This window comes from Hemibagrus wyckioides, linkage group LG17 (genome assembly GCF_019097595.1).
Source record: "Hemibagrus wyckioides isolate EC202008001 linkage group LG17, SWU_Hwy_1.0, whole genome shotgun sequence".
Lineage (NCBI taxonomy): Eukaryota > Metazoa > Chordata > Actinopteri > Siluriformes > Bagridae > Hemibagrus > Hemibagrus wyckioides.
In genome coordinates, this window is record NC_080726.1 from 7,499,607 (window position 1) to 7,522,037 (window position 22,431).

Here is a 22,431-nt window from a genome sequence, read left to right on the forward strand (position 1 = left end):
CTGTCTGTCTGTCTATCTACTTACTCTAACTGATAATGCTATTTTCCTTGAAGGATGTGACAAAGTGGCTGCTTTTTTTTGCCTTTTTGTGTGTTTCTTATGTAGGGTAACACTCTTGATTCTGGTTTGATACAGTACATGAATATATATAAATGTATAAATCTAATTAAGTCTGAGCTAAGAGACTTCCAGATGGACATTATTGACGTAATTGACTTTGTTTCTGAACAAACACTCCACTCATAATGACTGGAGGTAAATGAACCCACTTTTTCAGTGTGCATGGTGAAACATTTGATTTGGAATCTGCCGGATCAGTGAATGTGATTTATTCTGGAGAAATATAGCTTACTTACTTACTTACTTACTTACTTACTTACTTACTTACTTACTTACTTACTTACTTACTTACTTATTTATTTATTTATTTATTTATTTATTTATTTATTTATTATCTATTTATTAATTAATTTATTTATTCATTTATTTATTTTATTTTTTCAATGATTATGCAATGAAAGATACGAGTGAATAATTTCTGATCAAGTCATTGTGATTTTTCCTTACTCATAAGATCTACATGTCTGTCTTTTGTTCATTTATGATGTTTTTCTCTTTTTCTCTTATTTTAGGCTTGAGCATTATCAGTATGCGCATGAGTGAGTCCTGTGCACGTACTCCTCAGTATAAAAGTCAACTACTTTTATCAACTCATTATTTAGTCTAAGGAGAGCCTATAAGTGTCTATTTGAGTATATATATGTATATATATATATATATATATATATATATATATATATATATCCTGGTTCTTAATCTCCTTAATTCTTCAATCATGCTTCTGGTGAAACTGCACTATTTTGGTCATCCAGAAAGATTTACAAAATATTTTACACTTACTGGACAAAGTCTCTAAAATCAGCATGTATATTTGGTATTTAGTGCATTCTTGATTTATGCTCATCAATACAGCTCTAGTTTCTCTGTGTTTTTTCTCTTTCAGTGCAAGAATAGAATAGAGGGCACAGTAATGGCTCAACAGCCAAGAAAGAAATAGGACAACTTGAAAAAAATGTATATACACAGTTACAAGATATAATAAACAAGCCACTGGTTTAAAGCTGAACTGATCAGGTGCTGTTTTGTGTTGAAGGACCTGAAGTGTCCATTCACTGGCAGTGGGACAGAAAACAGGGAGGTCACTGCCACATCCTGGCCATGGTTCATCATCCTGAATAAGGCATTTCACAGAGGAACTCCTAATACCTCAGTCCTAATTTCCTCCCTGCATGATGGCAAGCCATCTGCTCAAGTAGCCTCTCCTGAAACACACTATCACCCTAATGCTAATGCTAGATTGCCCAACCCCAATGATGTCACTGGGTCAGACCTAACCTGGGTCTAAGGGTCTGGCTATGTATATTGTGGGCAAACTCAGGATTATTATTATTATCATTATATTATTTTTTATCAGTGGTAATAGACAAGTCACTTGCAATTATTGTGTAATTTTGTTAAAATTTCTAACTAAAATTAACATTTGTTTCATTTCTTCTGCCTGAATTCTGAAACATTAACCAAATAATCATTCTGTAGAGTTTACAGGGTTACTGACCAGAAAATAGAATGACCAAATAATACACAAAACCTGTTGCACGGCTCTGTTCAGGTATTTGTAGTACACTTTTTTGACCAGCAGATGGCAGCAGTGTATAGATGATCCAGTACCAATGTCTTTTTCAGGTTTATATAACATAAACTAATAAATATGATCTCTGAGCTTTTTCTGTTTTTTTTTTTTTGTTTGTTTTTTGTTTTATTTCATCCATCTTTTCATCCATTTTTCACATATTTTGCAAATTTAAATTCTTCATGCTTTTTACACTGTGCTATGGGGTATTGTATCCATAATCCAGAGGCAATGCATAGAAATTACATTTAATGACAAATTTATCCATAAATCTTTTTTGGTTACAAAGAAAAACAGTAAGGATTGTGGTCATAAAATTCTGTCAGAAGACAGGAGGCTGAGATGAATGCATATGCAGTTGAGACTGAATTTTAAATGAAAGAACAGGCAAAAATAAATAAATAATAAATAAAAATAAAAAATCCAGAAATTCTAGGCAGAGGCAGAGTCAAAAGCATAAACAGGATCAGAATATCAAAGGCTAGAGGGAAAAAAATGGGACCAAAAGCTTACCAGAAGACAAACCAGAATAGCAAAAGGCTTGATGATGTATCAGATGTATGCATAAACTAATATCACAGTGATATTGTGTGTAAGAGTCCAATATATAGTCCTGGTAATGATAAGTGGGTAGAAATCAAGCAGTTGTGAGTGTGCTAAGATTCATGTGTCTTGGAACTTGTATCATGTGACAGCCGTGTCTGTGGACCACTGTTTGCTCTGGGACACTGAGACGTCTTGACACAATCTAATGGCTTTAATGTTTGTTTTGTGGCTGATGGAATGCTTGTGGAATGAACATGGGGTTGTGTTGAATGGTGTGGAACAAAAAGCCATGCAGAGTCTCAATTAAAATAAGCCAATATTTATTATCCAAGAACTGCATGGTGATGATAGCACATAAGATGAGATTTAAGATTTGTTTGTATGTTTGTTTGTTTTTTTAAAAGACTCTTGAATTAGTTTTTTTTCTTTTCAGAATTCTTGAAATGCTTCCACTATGCATGTTTGCATAGTTATCAATCATAACAAGAACTCTGTGCCTTTTGTGGTCCTGGGCTTTCAGCCCAGTTTAGCACAATGGCTCTTGGCTGGTGACCCCCCAAAAAGAGCAGATGGCCACCGCATTAATGGTCTACCAGGGCAGATCTGGAGCACGTGTCCCATGACTGGCTATTGCTAATGACATTACAATGACATTTTTCTCTGTGGATTAGATGAGAAGCTCTCGAACTCTCCGAAACATTCCTCAAAACATCTTGAAAATTCTCAGTGTCACATACAGTACTGTTTGTGGGTAGGTTGTAGTGACTCTTTGAACAGAAGGTGCACAAAGACATACAGAACGCTTTTCGCAGTAACATCAAAACCAAACATTGTGCTGTGCTGAGATCAAACCACGGCCTGTTTTTAGGTTACTGAAGCAGAAGATTGATCTGTCTGCTCTAACTAAGCTGAGATGGGACCCTGAGGTGAGAACTGACAGCTTAAACTATACAGATTTATAACAGCTGATGTGATGATGCAGTGGTAAAAAGATTTGTAATATGTTTCTGATGTCAGTCTGGTTATTTATTAGTGAATACATTTGATCAAAACTTTCATACTGAACATTGCTACATGCAGCTTGGCACATCACATAACTGATCTATTCATTCATTATTAGTAACTCCATACTGGTCAGGGTTATGGTAAAATGTGGGAAACTGAGGTGGGAATACAAGCTGGATCCATGCACACACACATTCACACACTTAATCACACCTACAGCAAGTTTTTTTTAGGCAAGAGGGAACAGTAACTAACATCTAGAATGTTTTAAAACTGCAGAAAATTCCTGCTAAATGGGTTTGATATCACAAATGTCCAGCATGTTGAGATTTCTAGAACATCCACTGCACCAATAGCACCAAAACCACTAGCACTGAGAGGTGAAGTGAATAATATTGATGATCTCCTCATCATGGCACCTGTTAGTGGGTGGGATATATTAGGCAGCAAGTGAACATTTTGTCCTCAAAGTTGATGTGTTAGAAGCAGGAAAAATGGGCAAGCATAAGGATTTGAGCGAGTTTGACGAAGGGACGAATTGTGTTGGCTAGACAACTGGATCAGAGCATCTCCAAATCTGCAGCTCTTCTGGGGTGTTCCCGGTCTGCAGTGGTCAGTATCTATCAAAAGTGGTCCAAGGAAGGAACAGTGGTGAACTGGTGGCTGGGTCATGGGCAGCCAATGCTCAATGCAACAAAGGTCCAACCCAACAGATGAGCTACTGTTGCTCAGATTGCTGTAGAAGATGCTGGTTCTGATAGAAAGGTGTCAGAATACACAGTGCATGTCAGGTCAGGGCTGTTTTGGCAGCAAAAGGGAGACCAACACAATATTAGGCAGGTGGTCATAATGTTATGCCTGATTGGTGTATATTTGTCTGCAATTTAAATTAAAAACCAAAAAGGTGCTAACACCACCATGCTTCACTGTGTAGATGCTGTTCTCAGGGTTAACAAGCCATGTTGGGATTTTGCCAAATGCAGCATTTTGTGCCAAGGTCAAAAAGTTAAATTTTTGGTCTCATCAGACAAATTAAACCTTTCTGCTTATGTTTTCTCATCAACTGTCCAGCATGAGTTTTGGCAAACTCCAAAAGGGATCTTATAAGGCATGCCACACTTCACTTTTTTTTTTTTGTTATTATTATTATAATAACAAGAGTTCTTTAGGAATGCAATTATACACTTATTAAGTTGTAATGAAGACATTTCACATTTCAAGATATAATGTCAATATCTGGCAGCAGATGGAGACAGAGTCAAGAGAGCCAAGTGTGTTTGTGTGATTTATAGTAATATGCAGTTTATGGTGAATTATAACATGTAACATTGGATTATAACAAAGAACATAACATATACAATAAAAATGGGAATTTTGCTTTGATAATATTTCAATATGTTAAACATATGATATTTGGAATTGGTGTTACTGATTTTAGAACACAATTTTACAGCATTTTCTTTCATGAGATCAACCAGTTTTTCAGGATCATTACAAAACCAACCAGCCTTTATTTTTATTATCATTGTCAGTTGTCACATAATATGTTGGTTTCTTGTGTCTGGTAATGGAACCCTAGACCATTATAGTTATACAATACAGTGATTATGTATTCCAATATTCAAAAAGCAATATACTGTCTTATATTTTCAATATATTATACTTTGCACAGCCTTCCAACTTTCATAACGCCACATTTTAGTCAAAACAACACAATTTTCCTTTAAGCCCAAATGTACTCCAAAGGCGATAATATGGGTAATGGAAATATTTAACACATAGGCTGTTCTAGTGATATTTAGTATTTATTGTGACCGGAATATAAAAGAATACAGGATGTAAGAACAAATAAAATAAGTAGTTTATCATTATTAACACTACCCAATCAAATCTCGATCTAAGGTACACAGCAGTTATTTCGGGTCAGCTCATGTACTTTCATTCAGTGGTAGCTGTATGAGAAACGTGCTGCTGTCCATGGTCCTGAAGCTCTTGTGTCTCCGCGCGCGCGCGTTTGTGTGTGTGTGTGTGTGTGGTCCCTACAAGCATAGGAAATCCTTAGTTTTGACCTTGTGCGCACATTTGGCTGGTCCCCGCGAGCAATGCTTTTCTTTCTTTCTTTCTTTCTTTCTTTCTTTCTTTCTTTCTTTCTTTCTTTCTTTCTTTCTTTCTTTCTTTCTTTCTGTTCGGAAGCTGATCTCATTTTATTTAAGAGATCTAAAAGTCCAAACTGTTTCATTTTCGTTACTGATATCAGGGTTATGGCTAAAATTAGCTTTATAATACAATTAACTAGCTGCATTAATAATTAAATAACAATTATGTGGAAGATAGTTCTCAGTAGAATAGTGAGACATAGGTGTGCGTGCGTGCGTATGTGTGTGTGTGTGTGTGTGTGTGTGTCTAAGATCCATGTGCTTTATTTTCCTCCCTCCCCGTGACGTCACGGTCCGGTCTGCGTATCCCGGGCTCCTCGCGGCTTCAGACTGCTCGCACGCGCGGAGAGATGCTGACTATCCGCTGGTGACGACTTTTGTTCTTCTGCCTGTCGGACTTCAGGTCGTTTATTACTAGTCCGGTGAAGAATCTGCGAGCGAGGGAGTGCGAGAAAGAGAGAGGGAGAGAGAGAGAGAAAGAAAGAAATAAAGAGCAAAAATCGGGACATTTTGAGCGAGTTTTCTTGTCTTGTTGCTTTTAGAAGAAGAGAATGAAGACGCCGACAATCTTGGCGCGTGCGATCGGCCTGGCGCTCGCGCTGTCGGTTGCCGTCGTCTCCAGAAAAGGTAAGCTGAAGGACGACTCACCTCCGCGCGAGGGGGTGGGGGATGTGGGGAGGGAGAGAGAGAGAGAGAGAGAGAGAGAGAGAGGGGAGAACAGGGACTTGCTCAGACACATGGGCTGCGTCCCAAATCCTGTCTAATGGCAAGAAAAACTCGTACCGGTTTAAATGACCGTAGGATTTTGAACACGTAAGGAAAAGTAACCACTGTTGACCCTTACATCACATGTACATGTGGACATTAACCTTCACAACTTTTCATATGATTTGAGTCTGAGAGCCTGGAGTAGCACTTCTCCTATATATGAAAGAAATACTATTGTAGCAGACATTACCAACAATACCAAAAAAAAGGGGGAAACAGCACGAATAACATATTGAAGAAAGAAAGAAAGAAAGAAAGAAAGAAAGAAAGAAAGAAAGAAAGAAAGAAAGAAAGAAAGAAAGTGATTCATTTTTTCCTGCTTTTTCCCCCCAGAATGAATTGACTGCTATTTTAGACTGCAATACCTGAAATGTCAATATACTATTAGTGTCATAAACACTTTTCAGACATATATTATTTCTGTAGTGATAAATCAATAAGTATATGATTTCCAGAATAATACAGGAATATGAAGAGGAGAGATGGAGGGAGAGAGAGAGAGAGAGAGAGAGAGAGGAAAAGAAATGCTGCATTTCTGTTTTTTGTACTGCCTTGATGTTGACTTGCTTTAACTCTGACTGTACACACACTGGACTCTGAGCTCCTTGTTTCTTTTGTTATTTTATCTTAACTGATGTTATAATCCTTCTTCACACTTTGCTAGCTCTTAATGATTGTATTTCAGCACTTATCAGTTGAAATCAAAGTTGACTTTTTTATTTTCATGGCTCTATTGTGGATGATTGATCAATCACTAAACTAAAAATAACTAAAAATATTTTATTGTCATGTGTAATAATGCCATGTGACAAATTCTGATGATTGATGAAAATTTTCATGAAACATCAATTCACTCTTATGTAACTATCTACCTTAACCATGTTTAGTCCAGAAGTTTCTCATATTTAGGTCAATACTATTCAGTTTCATAGGTGACTTCTAAAGTGGTCGGTCAAAAAAAAAAAAAAAGGTAAATGTGCACAAAGTAAAAAATGAATAAGTAAATAAATAAATAAATAAATAAATAAATAATGCAGTATGCTTCATCAAAAATTGAAATCTTAAAAGCAGTAGAAGAAAAATAAAGTTTGCTGGTTAAGTATGCTTGAAAGGCTTGAAAGGTTCCCAGACTTCAGTGTTATATTAAATAAACCCAGAAAATTGGACGCTTTATCATTTTAAAAAATCAGCCTCAGGCTCTGTATTTGTTAAGGATTTTTAGCACATGGTGTATTATGTAGGTCTTCAGTTAAAAAGAGAGCACACAACGTCAGTCTAATTGACCGTGACATTAAATATGATTCAATTCAATTCAATTTTATTTGCATAGAACAATGGGCATTGTCACAAAGCAGCTTTATGGAAATATATATAAATTCAAGTTACATTTTCAATTTAAATGTATCCCTAATGAGCAAGATGAGTAAGATGTCAAGGAAAAACTCCCTGAGACGATATGAGCAAGAAACCTTGAGAAGAACCAGACTAGATATAATTTTCTTTTTATAACTGTGTACTATATGGTCAAAGAAGTGCAATTGCTTAATCAGGTAATTCAATCCACTTATAACACGAAGTCTATTTTGTTGAAGTTCATTAAAGGACACTTGAGTGCAAAACTGTCCATAGTGGTTTCAGTCCAAAGCCATCTCCAGTATTTGAAATATCAAGTGTTTTACAGACAGCATGTTGGTCAGATTGTCTTTACATGACTAGCTTCGTGCAGCAGACTGGGATTATGATGCTTTGAAATCTGTAGTGCAATACAGTGATGTCAGGAGTTTCAGGACAGTATGAGGTCAATCCAGAGATTAATGGGATTTGATCTGATATTCCACAAATTGCATGTGTACTTTTGAAGGTGAGAGTCAGAGGTCTGTGCTAATGAGGCTGACACAGCTGGAATGGGATGCGGCTCACAGAAAGGATGTCTGGGAAAAATATAAATACATCATGAGAGATAATGGGGTGGGAATAACGCTGTATGTTTGTTACTGTTCTTTCAAAATGTTGAGCACAAAGCTACAATTTAACACACACACCTTTCTAACAGGTGCAAAGCTGTATCTAACTTGTGCATTCGCAAGTGCTTTTGTGAAAGAGAGATTCACGAACCAATTAAAAATGTGGAAAGAATGCTTTCTCGTGTCTAATTGATTCCCAGGGGCAACTTTTTTTTTGGGTAACACTCCACCAAAACATAGAGGAGGAGAGGAGGAGAAATAGGGCAGAATGAAACAGAGAATGCAGCTAAAAGGAGAAAAAATACGATGGATTATGAAAGGAAATGAGTTTGTGGTGAATGAGCTGCATGTGCTAAATTCTCCAAAAATCCAAGTGTTTATTCCTTGTGCATTATAATACATGGAAAACGAATCAAGTTAGTTAGTGCCACATCAGGTTAGTGTTATGAATAAATAAGCAAATTATTTAGCCCCCTTATTGAATGGAAAACATTCTAACCTTGATCGACCTAATGAGTTTGTCGCTGCAGCCTTCTGACTGCACATCTTACATTCTTACTGTCATTCTGTGTTATCGTTAGAACCGCAGAACACTCTGGAATTTTATTTAATATAGATACAGTTGAGCATGAAATCTAAACATGAAGGTCTTCTGCAAAAGTTGCCTGAAGCACCGCCTCATTGTCACGCTGCATCCAGGCAGGATGCATTTAAATATCCCATTACTGTAACTCTACACACACACACAGACAGTGCATATGCATGTACATAAACGATACATCTGCATAAACTATCTGAATCGATCTGCATAAAATATTTCCTGAAATAGCGCATTGGTGTGAGGACTGTGCTGAGCTCAAACCCTGTATAATCCGTCTAAACAGCCTCAGTGTGAACATAACGAATCACTTTGAGTGGGTTTTCTTTTTAATTGGATCAAAGAGAACAAGACGGCTGATTAACAAGCAACCCAATCAGTGGTTCGAATGATGATTAAAAGCATTATGTTCAATAGCTGCACATGCACACACGCGCTCGCTGCGGGAGCTAAAGATCGACCAATCAGTGCACCGTCTCAATATTTACAAAAGAGCTACATTGATTCTAAGATCGATCCAAGTGTCGCTGTTTTCGACCAAGTCTGATACTAAATGCACACACACACACACACACACAAACACACACACAGCTCTTTATTTCTATCATTTAGAAGAATATTCCCATATACATTTACAGAATTTGGCATTTGATGCGCTTGTCCAGAACGACTTACAGAAGTACTTTGAAGTCTCGAATAATGAATACATCCTGATACTGGTTCAGTAGGTCACAGACTAAGAATACCATCAGCCTAAAAACTCAGCTGAGGAGGAAGTATAGCAAGAAAAGCATACAGGCAACACAATATTTTGCTATTCTTCAAAGTGCTGACAGAAACAGAGGCCACACCTCCTTCAATGTGCTAACAGGCACAGAGGCCACACCTCCTTCCCCGTGCTGGCACTCCCAGAGGCCACACCTCCTTCAATTCAATGTGCTTATTGTGCTTATTTAAGTACTTCAGGATTAGGTACTAGTACTTCAGGTTTTGAATTGAAGGAGGTGTGGCCTCTGGGAGTGCCAGCACATTGAAGGAGATGTGGCCTCTGTTTCTGTCAGCACTTTGAAGAAGGTGTGGCCTCTGTACTTGTTAGCACATTGGAGGAGGTGTGGCCTCTGTATTTGTTAGTACACTTTATGAGGTGTAGCCTGTCAGCATACTGAAGGAGGTGCGGCCTCTGTGTTTGTTAGCACACTGATGGAGGTGTGGCCTCTGTGTCTGTTGGCACCGGAAGGAGGTGTGGCCTCTGAGAGTGCCAACACACTGAAGGAGGTGTGGCCTCTATATTTGTTAATATACTAAAGGAGATGTGGCCTCTGTGTCTGTCAGCACCGGAAGGAGGTGTGGCCTCTGTATTTGTTAGTACACTTTATGAGGTGTAGCCTGTCGGCATACTGAAGGAGGTGCGGCCTCTGTGTTTGTTAGCACACTGATGGAGGTGTGGCCTCTGTGTCTGTCGGCACCGGAAGGAGGTGTGGCCTCTGAGAGTGCCAACACACTGAAGGAGGTGTGGCCTCTATATTTGTTAATATACTAAAGGAGATGTGGCCTCTGTGTCTGTCAGCACCGGAAGGAGGTGTGGCCTCTGTATTTGTTAACACATTAGAGGAGGTGTGGCCTCTGTATTTGTTAGTACACTTTATGAGGTGTGGCCTGTCAGCATACTGAAGGAGGTGTGGCCTCTGTGTTTGTTAGCACACTAATGGAGGTGTGGCCTCTGTGTCTGTCAGCACCAGAAGGAGGTGTGGCCTCTGAGAGTGCCAACACATTGAAGGAGGTGTGGCCTCTATATTTGTTAATATACAAAAAAAGATTTGGCCTCTGTATCTGTCAGCAAATGGAAAGAGGTGTGGCCTCTATGTTTGTTGTCACATTGGAGGAGGTGCAGCCTCTGTGTTTGTCAGCACACGGAAGGAGGTGTGGCCTGTATATTTGTTACTATACTGAAGGAGGTGTGGCCTCTGTGTTCATCAGCACACTGGAGGAGGTGTGTCTGTTAGTTCACAGTCCACTTCCGGGGTGAAAGCTGGCACTACTAGCTGCCACTGCTCTGGGGGAAATCTTACTTTTATGCTAATTACTTTTATATTAACTGTTTATTTATTAACTGTGTCCCAGTCGTTACAGCTAGCTCTAACATTACATTGGATGCTACCATTGGCTAGCGGGATGTTAACGCTTTCTGTGATTGACCTTTGGCGCCGTGTCTGGCGTGGGGAATTGCTATGAGGAACATTGAGCTGTTGTTACGGATCACCTACATCTGGATCGTCCTCACTGCTATATACCATCCTGCAGTGTGGTCGATGCTTCAGTATTCTGCAGCGGAACTTCTTCAGCTCTGTACCCGTTTTTTGGAACTTCCATCAGCTCTACATCTGCATGCAGACATAACGTTTACTCCACGTCGGAAATATATTCATCGCGGGTCTCGGTGGAGTTTTAACATCAATGACTCATGCCCAATACGGTCCTTTTGGTCGTCTAAACGACGATTGGCGTGGCGCCATACAAGGACTGTGGATCACAGTGTATTAACCAACCTGCCCAGATCGGCTGGCAATGACTCCTTTGGACAAATGTTCTTTTGGACTATTAAATATACGATCACTCACCACTAAAGGCCCTTGTGTATGACCTGTTGTCTGACCATAAGTTTGATTTCCTCTGTTTCCACTAAAACTTGGCAGAAACCAGCTGACTTTTTTCACCTCAACCAGTCTGTCCCCCCAGGGTATGTTTTTATTTGTAAACCCTGCACTACAGGATGGGGAGGGGGCTTAGCGATACTCCATAAAGAGAAATGGGAAATAACTCACCTAACTGTACCTACATATTCCTCATTTGAATGCATCGTCTTACAAATCAATGGGGTGATTCCTACTATCCTCACAACTATTTGCCGCCCTCCCAGGGCTACTACTGACTTTTTAGCTGAACTATCTGAATTCTTGACCTATTTATGTCTCCAAATGTTATTTTGTTGGGTGATTTTAACATCCATATAGACAATGTCAGCAATGCACGCACTAGTGAATTTCGATCGTGCTTGGATAGCTTTGGGATGCAGTATTTTAATTTAATACACTGCAAACTCGCTCCAAAGGCCACATTATAGATCTTCTTTGCTGTTCTGGTATTACACCTTATAATTGCATTTCTGATCATCTACTGTTGTCTTTTTGTGCCCAACTGGCAGTTTTTAAGGTAAACCCGTGTCACTCTATTATTTTCAGGAATGTTAAGAACATTGATGTATCTGCTCTCTCTGATGAACTTGCTATCTTTTCCAGCAAAGCTAACTTCACTGCTGCTGACGAACTGCTACATTATTACAATGATGGACTATGCATGATTTTTGATGATTTTGCACCTGTGAAAACTCGTACTGTTTCCTTTACACACTCTGCGCCTTGGTTTACATCTGAACTACGAGCACTTAAATCTAAAGGCCGTAGGTTAGAATGTTTGTTCACCAAGTCTGGCCTCACTGTTCACAAAGAAATGTATGCTGAACATGTTCAACACTACAAGGTGGCTTTGTCTAAAGCTAAGTTTGACTTCTATTCTAATATAATTGGAGCTAGTGAAGGAAATTCCAGATCCCTCTTCTCAGTAGTAAATAAGTTTCTGCGACCCCCTGACCTTTTGACATCTAATATGTATTCCACTGAATTGTGCAATTGTTTTATGACTTTCTTTGAGTCTAAGCTTAAAGTATCCATCAGCACTTACTTACAAGTAATTCACACTTTGACGATAATCATTTAATATCTGATGTACCTTTGGATTCTGTTTTTTCTACCTTCACTTTACCTACTGTTACTGAGGTTATGGGCCGTATAAATAAAAAATTTAAACCAACTACTTGTCAGCTCAATCCTCTACCAACTCCTTTGGTAAAAGTGTATTTACCCACTCTGTCATCTTTAATCACTCCCATACTTAAAAAACCAGGGGCCGATCCATCAAATCTTGATCATTTCCATCCAATTTCAAATCTACCGTTAATCTAAGATCTTAGAAAAGTGTGTTGTGACCCAACTTCATGACCATTTATACAATAACAGTTTATTTGAACAATTTAAATCTGGTTTTTATCCCCATCATAGTACTGAGACTGCCTTAGTTAAAATCACTAATGACCTGTTGTTGGCAGCTGAGTCTGGTTTATTAACTATACTAGTGCTTCTCGACTTGAGTGCAGCCTTCGATACCATTTCACATAATATTCTCCTCGACAGGCTAGTCTCTGTCGGGATCAGTGGCCATAGGTCACACCTTTCTGGCTGCACTCAGTTCATTCAGTTAAATAGTTTTTGATCAAAATCATCTATAGTCACTACTGGTGTTCCCTAGGGTTCTGTCCTGGGCCCACTTTTATTTATTATATATATTATACATTTTTTATTTTATTTATTATATATATAGTTGGGCCCAACTCTACCTATCCACTAAACCCACTGGCTTTTTTTCCTCCATCTCCCTATCTTCCTGTCTGGCTAAAATTAAGAATTGGCTTTCGGCCAATTTCTTGAAGCTGAACAGAGAGGCCGTACTCATTGGGACAAGATCTGTCTTGGCTAAATCTAATTGTTTTTCTGTGGTTATTGAAAATGTAATCAGTCCTTTATGCAATCAGTAGGTCAGTCTTAATGTAAGAGGCGTGAACTGTTTGTCTGTCAGTTCCATTGGTAAAAATATTGCCATGGTATCTGTAATTGCCAGTACAGAAGGTGTGGCCTCTGTGTCTCATTGAAGGAAGTATGGCCTTGTTATGTGTAAATTACTGTGAAGTAGGCATGGTGTGTGTCTGTCAGTACAGTGAAGGTGCTGTTACCTCTGTATAAGAAAAAGTATGGCCCTCTTTGCCAGTTAGTCCCACTGAAGGAGGCGTGGCCTCCTAATCCTGTTTGTAGGTTAGTAGATCACATATTGCATTAAAAACTCTCTCTGTAGAATCATCCAGTTTGGAGTAAATTGGATGATTGATTGTGTATTGAGCTTGATGACATATCATATTGTCCTGGAAGGACACACACACACTCTCACACACACACACACACTCACACATGCACACACATACACACACACACCACAGATGCAAAAAAAACACACACAACCTACAGTATGATGATTTATCAATAAGACCTATGATTAGCGCTGAAAGACTGAAGCAGAAAGGCAGGGAGGAAGTGAGAGAAAGATGCGCTGAAAGCTGATTTTTATAAAAGCAGGATTATAAATGTCAAAGAGAGCAGTTTCTGTGAAAAACTATCGGCAGTGGAAGTTGTACATAATGACGTCTCTGTTATCTTTGCTCTTTAAATTTGCGGCAAAAGGGCATATTTGTAGAGCTTCCTCTTCCTTTCACTCTCTCTCTCTCTCTCTCTCTCTCTCTCTCTCGACAGGTGAGTAAGCCATATATAATAATGGGTCTGTGTTATCTGTGGGTCTGTGTGCTCTCTAAATGTGTGACAAAAGGGCAAATTTATCAAGCTTTTTCCCCTCTTTTTCTCTCTTCCTCTCTGTTGCTCTCCCTATTGCTCCATCTATTTCCTGTCTCTGCTCTTTGTTGCTGTCTCTCCCTCTCTGTCTGCCATGTAAAGAAGACTGGCTTTTCTGTGTTCTTTAAACTTGTGACTAAAAACCAAATGAAAAGTGCTTTCTTTCTTTACAGTGCATTCTGTATTTTTCTCTTTATTCTTTCCTTCTGATGGGTCTGTTTTGTCTTTGTTCTTTAAAACTGACAAATCAGCTATTTAAAGAGCCGGACCATTTCTCTCTCTCTCTCTCTCTCTCTCTCTCTTTCTGACTGAGATTGTGTCCATCATTCAATTTCTAAAAATTCTATTTATCTCTTTCTCTGTTATTGTATCTAGTGTGTCTCACACATCAGGGTGACTTTGTGTGGGTGGAAGGCAATCTGCTGCTTGCTTTGGTCAGTTGCAGTCTTCTTGTCACCGGCACTCTCCTCTCTCTCTCTCTCTCTCTCTCTCTCTCTCTTTCTCTCTCTCTCTCTATCTGTCCTCCAGCAGGAGGATAACAGGATGAGGTTAATTCCAGCAGCTTCAGAGCCTCTCATGCGCATTACTGTCTCAGAGTGACAGAATTAAGCTGAGATTGACAGATGATGGTGAGGTGACTGTCACCTGTGTAAAGAGCAGCTAAAAAGAGAAAACACTTTTACAGGATCTTAAATGGGCCGGTCGTTATACCTGTATTTGTTTTCTGTTGATAGAACCTCACTGAATTTTTCTACCAGCAAGACTGGACCATGATCTTTAGCCGTAAGAAATATATATATATATATATATATATATATATATATATATATGGTGGGAAAATGAAATATATTGCAAACCTGGTCAATATCTCCCATAGTGAAAAATATTATACTGTATAAATTAGATTTCAAATATGTATGGAATTAAACATTATATATTATGCTCTTATACTAAGACAATTAGTGAAGTAGGTATGATAAGGCAACTCAACTATATGCCATATGACACATCATACTTTTTGACCAGTCATAGTTCATTCCTGCTATCACTTATGTTATAGCAGATATACACATCATCAGGGTCTCTGTTTATGTATCCTGAAGTAAATAAGACATAAAGACATGAACCATCATGTTACTGAACAACTGGAATATATGTCTAGATAATAGACTCTCCCACGGTGATTACAGTGCTGACATTGGTGACTACTTCCAGAAACTTCACCATATGAAGGATTATACAATTTTTAGTCATTTATTATATACCTACAGTACATAGACAGACAATCTAACATACAATCCCTGTAAATGTCAGCATGATTACATTAATATAAACCCTTGATTTGAATGAGGCTCAGTGAGGTTCAGTGTACACAGTCAAAACAAAAAAAAAGGTCAAAATGATAGTTAAGGTTTAGGAATGGAAAAAAAAAGGCCCAAATACTAGCATGCATACTGCATGTGTTTGGGCATTCGGTGCAATTATGCATTCAACATAGCACTTAGCATGGATTTGCTGGCTGTAATTATCCAAAACAGAAATGCACAAACTCGGGTTGTGCAATATTGATTTTTTCCTCGATTCTGGTTTTCAATTTTAAAGCATCGTGATAAATGATTTAATCGTCCGGACATTTCCACCATTTCACTTGTAAGGAATAATACTACCATCTGTGCAGTCTGATTCTGCGTCAGTCATGAAAACTCAGCTGGATGGTGGATTCTGCAATAATACACAGTTAACATTAAAAAGAAAACACACACATTTCAATAAAAAGCCTTTTAAAAATCAGTTGTCTGATGTTCACATGGTTGCCACTTTCTCTGTTGGTACCACTCAGCAGGAGAGGGCCAGTCAAAATGAACAAAAACAGCATATTTAATCACGGTGTAATTATTATTTGAGGACTTCACTGTGGTATGACGAGACCACCCTAAAACATATTTTTCTCACCTCAAAAATGCACCAGTGGCATGTCTCTAAAATTTTAACAGATATAAATATCAACAGCTTTGTTTTTGGTTTTCGGATGAAACCCGTAAAATGCATTTTAGTGGATAATATAAGAAACTGATGTTAAAAATATACATGTCTAATGTTAGCTAGGCGTTTATTTCATTAGTTTAGACTTCATTTCACATTAATAAACTATATATGAATAAATGGAATATCCTCCATTTACCCTGACAGAAGGAAAAGGGGGCGGGGCTTCCAGGAAATGTCTGTTAATATTGTAAATAAAGTGTTCAAAGTGCCTGTCCAGACTCCCTTGTCGATATGCTTGTCTCTCCTTACTAAAATCCTGTTGTATAATGCTACTCTTTTGGCAGATTTCTGAGGTTTAACTCATACAAGCATACTCTGGTCCCCTGTCGGTCCAGCAGCAGAATCCCTTGCTCTTACTGCCGAAGCCTGGGTTCGATTCCCGGGCAGGGAACTGAGCCAGCCACTAAGCCAGGCACTCTCAGTGCAGGTCCCAAGCCCAGATAAAATTGGTGGATTGCGTCAGGATGGGTATCCGGTATAAAACCTGTCCCAAATCAGATATTTGGACCAGATGATCCACTGTAGCGACCCCAAACAGGAAGCATCCGAAAGAACAACAACATACAAGCATACTCTGAAACTTAAGCCTAGGTCCGGTAGTATAATCGCTGGTAATTTAATAAACAACACTGGATATCATGACAGGAAAATGTTGTTTAGAGATGATAATATGATTATATTGCAAGCTGAGCCCTTAACGTTAACAATAACATTAAGCATTAACGTTAGCCTATATCAGACCCTCTACAAACTAGATATACTAAACTGTAAAATATCTGTAGTTCTAAATATTCAAAACATTGCGATATGTGAGGTAATAAAGTCACATTATATTGATTCAGTGTTGTTTAACATTTTCTTATTGCCGCGGGCCTTAACTTTTGATATGATGCATATAATAAAAGCTTATTTAAATGTAACACTGCCCAGGAACGCCTTTAACTAAATTAGCATGCACGAATCGTTATGTAAATGAGGTTGCAACTGCCATGTACAAAACTTCTAATACATCATCCAGGTATTACCAGTCCACAGTACAGATTTCCCAGTGTGAGCGCACTACTCACACTGAGCTGTAGATAGAGAGAGTGAGGAAGATCGAGGAAGAGTGAGACCATTTGTCATAATGCTTCCACAATTATAGTCTAGTATGCATGCCTACTGCTCTACACATGAACCTGCCATGACATTCAGGTTGCTGATAAAGCTATTGAAAAGTAAAAGAAAAAGAAGCTTGAACCATGTTTGGAAAGCAAAGAAAAGATGAAAGGCAGTCATCAATTCACCGTGTCGGAAGGCATTCTCTTGTACTGAACTTTTAATTATGATTCAGGAAAGACAGGGCTTGTCCCAGTTGGAAGCCTATAATTACAGCCATTCTGACATGATTTGATGGCATAGACCATTATAGTCTGCTGTAAGCTTCTTTTTTTTTTAATGAACACAGTGCATATTATATTTCCTCTAACAAAAGCATTCAGACGTTACATACAAGAAATTAGAATTTTTACAGGGCAGTCAACATTATGCAAACATGAATCACTATATAGATCTGTCAGTAAGAAGGCCTTTATTTCTGCAGCTTTTTTTATTTTTTTTTTTCAGAATAATGTGCTTTAACAATTCCTTCTGGCCAGAAAATGGCTCGTTTTTTTTTACTATGTTATGTGATTTAACACAAGCTTTGGCAATAACTGTTTTGTGAAAGAAAGCTAAAAAAAATGACCACTGATGTTGAGTTAATTTGCATCAAGGCTTCCTGTGCCCGGCTCTGTGCCTACTGCGACCCTGACCAGGAAAAAGCGGTTACTGAAGATGCATGCGTGATTTAAACCAAGGTTCCTGGGTTGCCCTAGGGCTTCAGGGACCTAGTTCAGAGATTTCAATGTCACATTTGTTTTTTTTTACAAATAACAAACTAAATGTAATAATAATAACAATTAAAAAAGCATGACTTCTTTTATTGTAATCTCGTAAGAAAAAAGGCCTTGATTCAATTACTTATGTTGAGTTTCAAATATAAATACGCCTAAGGTAAAGACATTCAATGTCAATTTATCTACACATTTCATGTCAACATACATTTCCTGTGCTAAGGTGACTCTAGGTTTAGCCTTCCACAAGCTTCTCACAGTACTTTTTTTTGCCCATTATTCTTGACAAAACTGGTGTAACTCAGGCAGGTTTGTAGGTCTCCTTGCTATTTCAGTTCACTGATTTTCTATAGGATTTAGGTCAAAGCTTGGTGATGGCCACTCCAAAACTTTCACTTTGTTGTCTTTAAGCCATTTTGTTACAGCTTTGAAGGTGTAGTCCTGTGTAAGATAGTTCTACCCAAAGACCCAGCTGCAGCCACGTTTGAACATTCTGCCTGATGCTTTAGGTTTTCACTTCAGGTCTTCTAGATAATCCTCCTTCCTCATGATGCCATCTAGAGTACTTTCTGAAGTGTGCCAGTCCCTTTTTCAAGCAAAACAAGCCCAACCTATAATGCTACTGCTACCCTGTGCTTCACATGTGACATGATGTTCCTCAGATTAAAAGCCTCACTGCCTTTCTTTCATATACAATAGAGCCCAAAGGTTTGTTCCTTGATGTGGTATATCTATCACCTGCAAACTTTAGTCTGGCTTTTTCATGCTGGTCTTAGAATAGGAACTTTTTTTTTTGACTTGAATCACATTCTTTCAGGCCATGGTGATGTAAGACTCTGTTAATGCTGGATACTTTGGTACCTGATACTTTGGCACCTCCTTTGATGCCTCCAGCACTTTCACTATTTTCTTTGTTGTCTTGGGACTCAGTTGAATCTTTCAGAAGAAAGTTTACTCATCACTGGGCATTTATTTGAGCAATGCAGTGTGTGTGCTGTCAAGATTTTTTATATTTGCATAGAGTTGCTTGTCCTGATCCTTGTGGTACCTCCAGTTGCCTTGAAACCAACTTGAAGAGGCATATATGTTTTTTTCCCTAATGTTAAATAATGGTTATTGAGAAGATAGGCTTAATTCAATAACCAACAGGAGAATTTTAAGGAAAATTACATAGCTGCTCATAATATTTATTTAATAATATGTATTTCCGAGGAAATCATACTAATTATCAATACTAATTGTTTGTACTTTTAGTTGAGTACATGTTTGGCGGGATAGTTCCACTTTGAAAAGAAAAGTTAGCTTTTCTTTTATATATTATCTATACTTTCACTTTATTATAATTTCTAGGGTTTTTCATCCCTGTGTATCTGTGACAAAATATTTAATTTGCAGCACTATAATAATAATAATAATAATAATAATAGTAATAATAATAATAATAATAATAATAATTTTAAAAAAGAAAAACAAACTGGAAGTACATGGCACTGTAAAATCACATATTGCACGTGTTAGATGTGCAGCACTAGCCGAATAATAATAATAATAATAATAATAATAATAATAATAATAATAATAATAATAATAATAAAAATATAATAATAATAATACTTTTAATTAAAAAAAAAGAATTTAAAAAAAAGAAAAACAATCTGGAAGTATGTGGCACCATAAAATCATGAGTTTAACCTAACATATGGCTGAATTATGGTGCAATCAACAACAGATGATGAGCATAACTAAATTACTGACTTCACTATTTGAAAGGTCAATAAGTGCAAACCTTTTTATTTATTTTATTTTGAGAGGAAGCACATTAATTACAACATAAATAACATTTATTTAAAGAGACACGGGAGAACGCAAATGAGCGTAACTAAATATGAGATAAAACCAATCATTAGACAAATATGTTTTAGTTATGGACTATGATGGGATTGTAGGTTTTGTAAATAAACAGACTGGTTCCGGATATGGAATTTATTTGCACATATTATAGGTGTGATGTTGGTGTGGGTGTACAAAATTGGACCTATGCAGAAATCTGCTTCCAAGTAGGCCATCGTTTGATGTGGTGTGTTTATAATTATGTCCACCCACCTGTACTGTTCATCCTCAGATCATTTGGATATCAGCTTTCTGTAGGATAGAGAGGAGCTCATCAGGACAAGAAATAGAATCAAATGGCCAGACATTTGCACTCATTAACGATATCGAATTATGAAACAATGCTCACATCACTGCAAAATATGAGATGTTGATGAGTAGATATAGGTATTAGGAGAACTCCATGTGAATGATCATGGACCTAAACATAATGCAAAAAGATGGATTGCACAATAATCAGTCAAGTAAAGCATTATTATGTCTCTGACTAATCAAACAGAACATGTTTCAAATGATTTTTAGAAGAACATGAAGTATCCCTCGTGGTTTTATATTCATGTTAGGTTGTGTGACTTGATCCTCGGTACATTTGGGAAAAAAATAAAGCCAGTGTAAATCCACACCAATTAAGTTCAGATCAAGTCCTGTCAGATGGAGAGCTGCACATCATCAGGCATGACTAACTAAGTGTGAATGACATTTTAACCTTATCATACTGCAATGAACATGTCTTGCCAGATCACAGATGACTGCAAGCCATGTGGCTGGGTTTATGCACATGCAATTAGTTACAGCAATTTTTCAGTTTTCGTTGCTCTTTAAAAAATCTGAGGCAAAAAATACTCTGGTCATTTTGATCTTTTTTGTCTTCATTGCAAAATTTCAAGTGTGCCCAAGAAATCTATTCACTCTTATCACATCCGAAACCTACAAATCATGTATTCTGAACAGTAACACACCGATCAGGCATAACATTACAACCACCTGTGTAGTATTGTGTTGGTTCCTCTTTTGCTGCCAAAACAGCCCTGACCCGTCATACACTGTGTAATCTGACACCTTTCTATCAGAACCAGCATTAACTTCTTCAGCAATCTGAGCAACAGTAGCTCGTCTGTTGGATCGGATCACACAGACCAGCCTTCACTCTAATGTGCCTCAATGAGCCTTGACCGCTTGACCATGACCCCATCGCTGGTTCACCACTGTTCCTTCCTTGGACCATTTTTGATAGATACTGACCACTGCAGACCGGGAACAGCCCACAAGAGTTGCAGTTTTGGAGATGCTCTGATCCAGTCCAGATTTGAATACATATACACATATACATATTTGAAGCACAAAACAGACATGGATAAAGATAAAGTGTATTGTGTTACTCCCCCTTAATCTCTATCCCCACTAGACAGTCCATACTATCATAGTCTAATCCTTGAAAGAAGATTTCCTTTTGAGTCCAAGAACCTCTAAATGCAGAACAAAAAGTTCATAAAGTGATGTTGGACTTGATTCAGCTTCTCATACCTGGGTAGAACTGAACCAAAAGTCTAGGGATTTTGGGTTAGGGGTTAGGCTTATGGGAGGAGGTTCAACCCCACTTTCTGCAGTCTGGACTATCTCTTGGTTCCTCTGAAGGTTCCACAGTCACCTTGGCTTCCTGAATATTCATCCAATTTTCTCTAATTTGTAACAGTGTCTATTTCATACAAGTGCTACACAAAGCAAACTGTAAAACAGATTATGTCCTGACACATGATTCAGTGAGGCAATTTCTTGAATTCGTTGAGCAAATGCTACAGAAGGAACAATGCATTTCCTGAAAACAAATCTGTCTTCCTAAGCTAATGTCCTGTATCAACAACCAGAAAGGAGTTGAATAAAGCATGGATTTAATAGATGTTTACTCTGTTGAAAAATTACAAGTGCCCTTTGTATGATGTTTCTCTTGTCAACATCTTGTTGAGAATGGTGAGACCTATCATTTTCGAAGCACTGCATGTAACCTTGAAGAGTTTATTCTTGGTGGTGGCTGGGAGCATTGTGCAGAGACAGGCTGAATAGTACATTAGAACATGTTTTATTATACATACACAGAGAGGAACCGGATTGCTCTCGGTGTGTGGGTTTCAGTTCCGGTGAATATCATGCCTGAGCTGCGGTATAATCAAGGTTAAAGTTAAAGGCAGCTATGGAAATGTCATAGCAATGACAGGAGACAGAGTGAAACAAGAATTAGCAAACAAATATATGCGCCTACTTATCATGGTGTGCATGTAAAGACAGGAGAAAGTAAAGCAGGAGTTAGCGAGCATGTCTAAATTATGCAGTCGAAGCTAATGAGTGAAATCCATTTCACCCATTCGCAGTTCTTGGGTGAGGGGAAG

The 22,431-nt window shown here is 38.0% G+C and overlaps 1 protein-coding gene across 1 annotated transcript in view; it reads left to right on the top strand.

Moving 5' to 3' along the window:
• The first annotated feature begins 5,691 nt into the window (after positions 1 to 5,691).
• The window catches only part of clstn2b (calsyntenin 2b), a 216,439-nt gene continuing 199,699 nt past the window's right edge, over positions 5,692 to 22,431 (top strand). Inside the window, exon 1 of the mRNA XM_058414591.1 lies at positions 5,692 to 6,024. Within this exon, the coding sequence (XP_058270574.1) occupies positions 5,949 to 6,024 (76 nt within the window). The 5' untranslated portion in view covers positions 5,692 to 5,948. The remainder of the gene's footprint in view (positions 6,025 to 22,431) is intronic.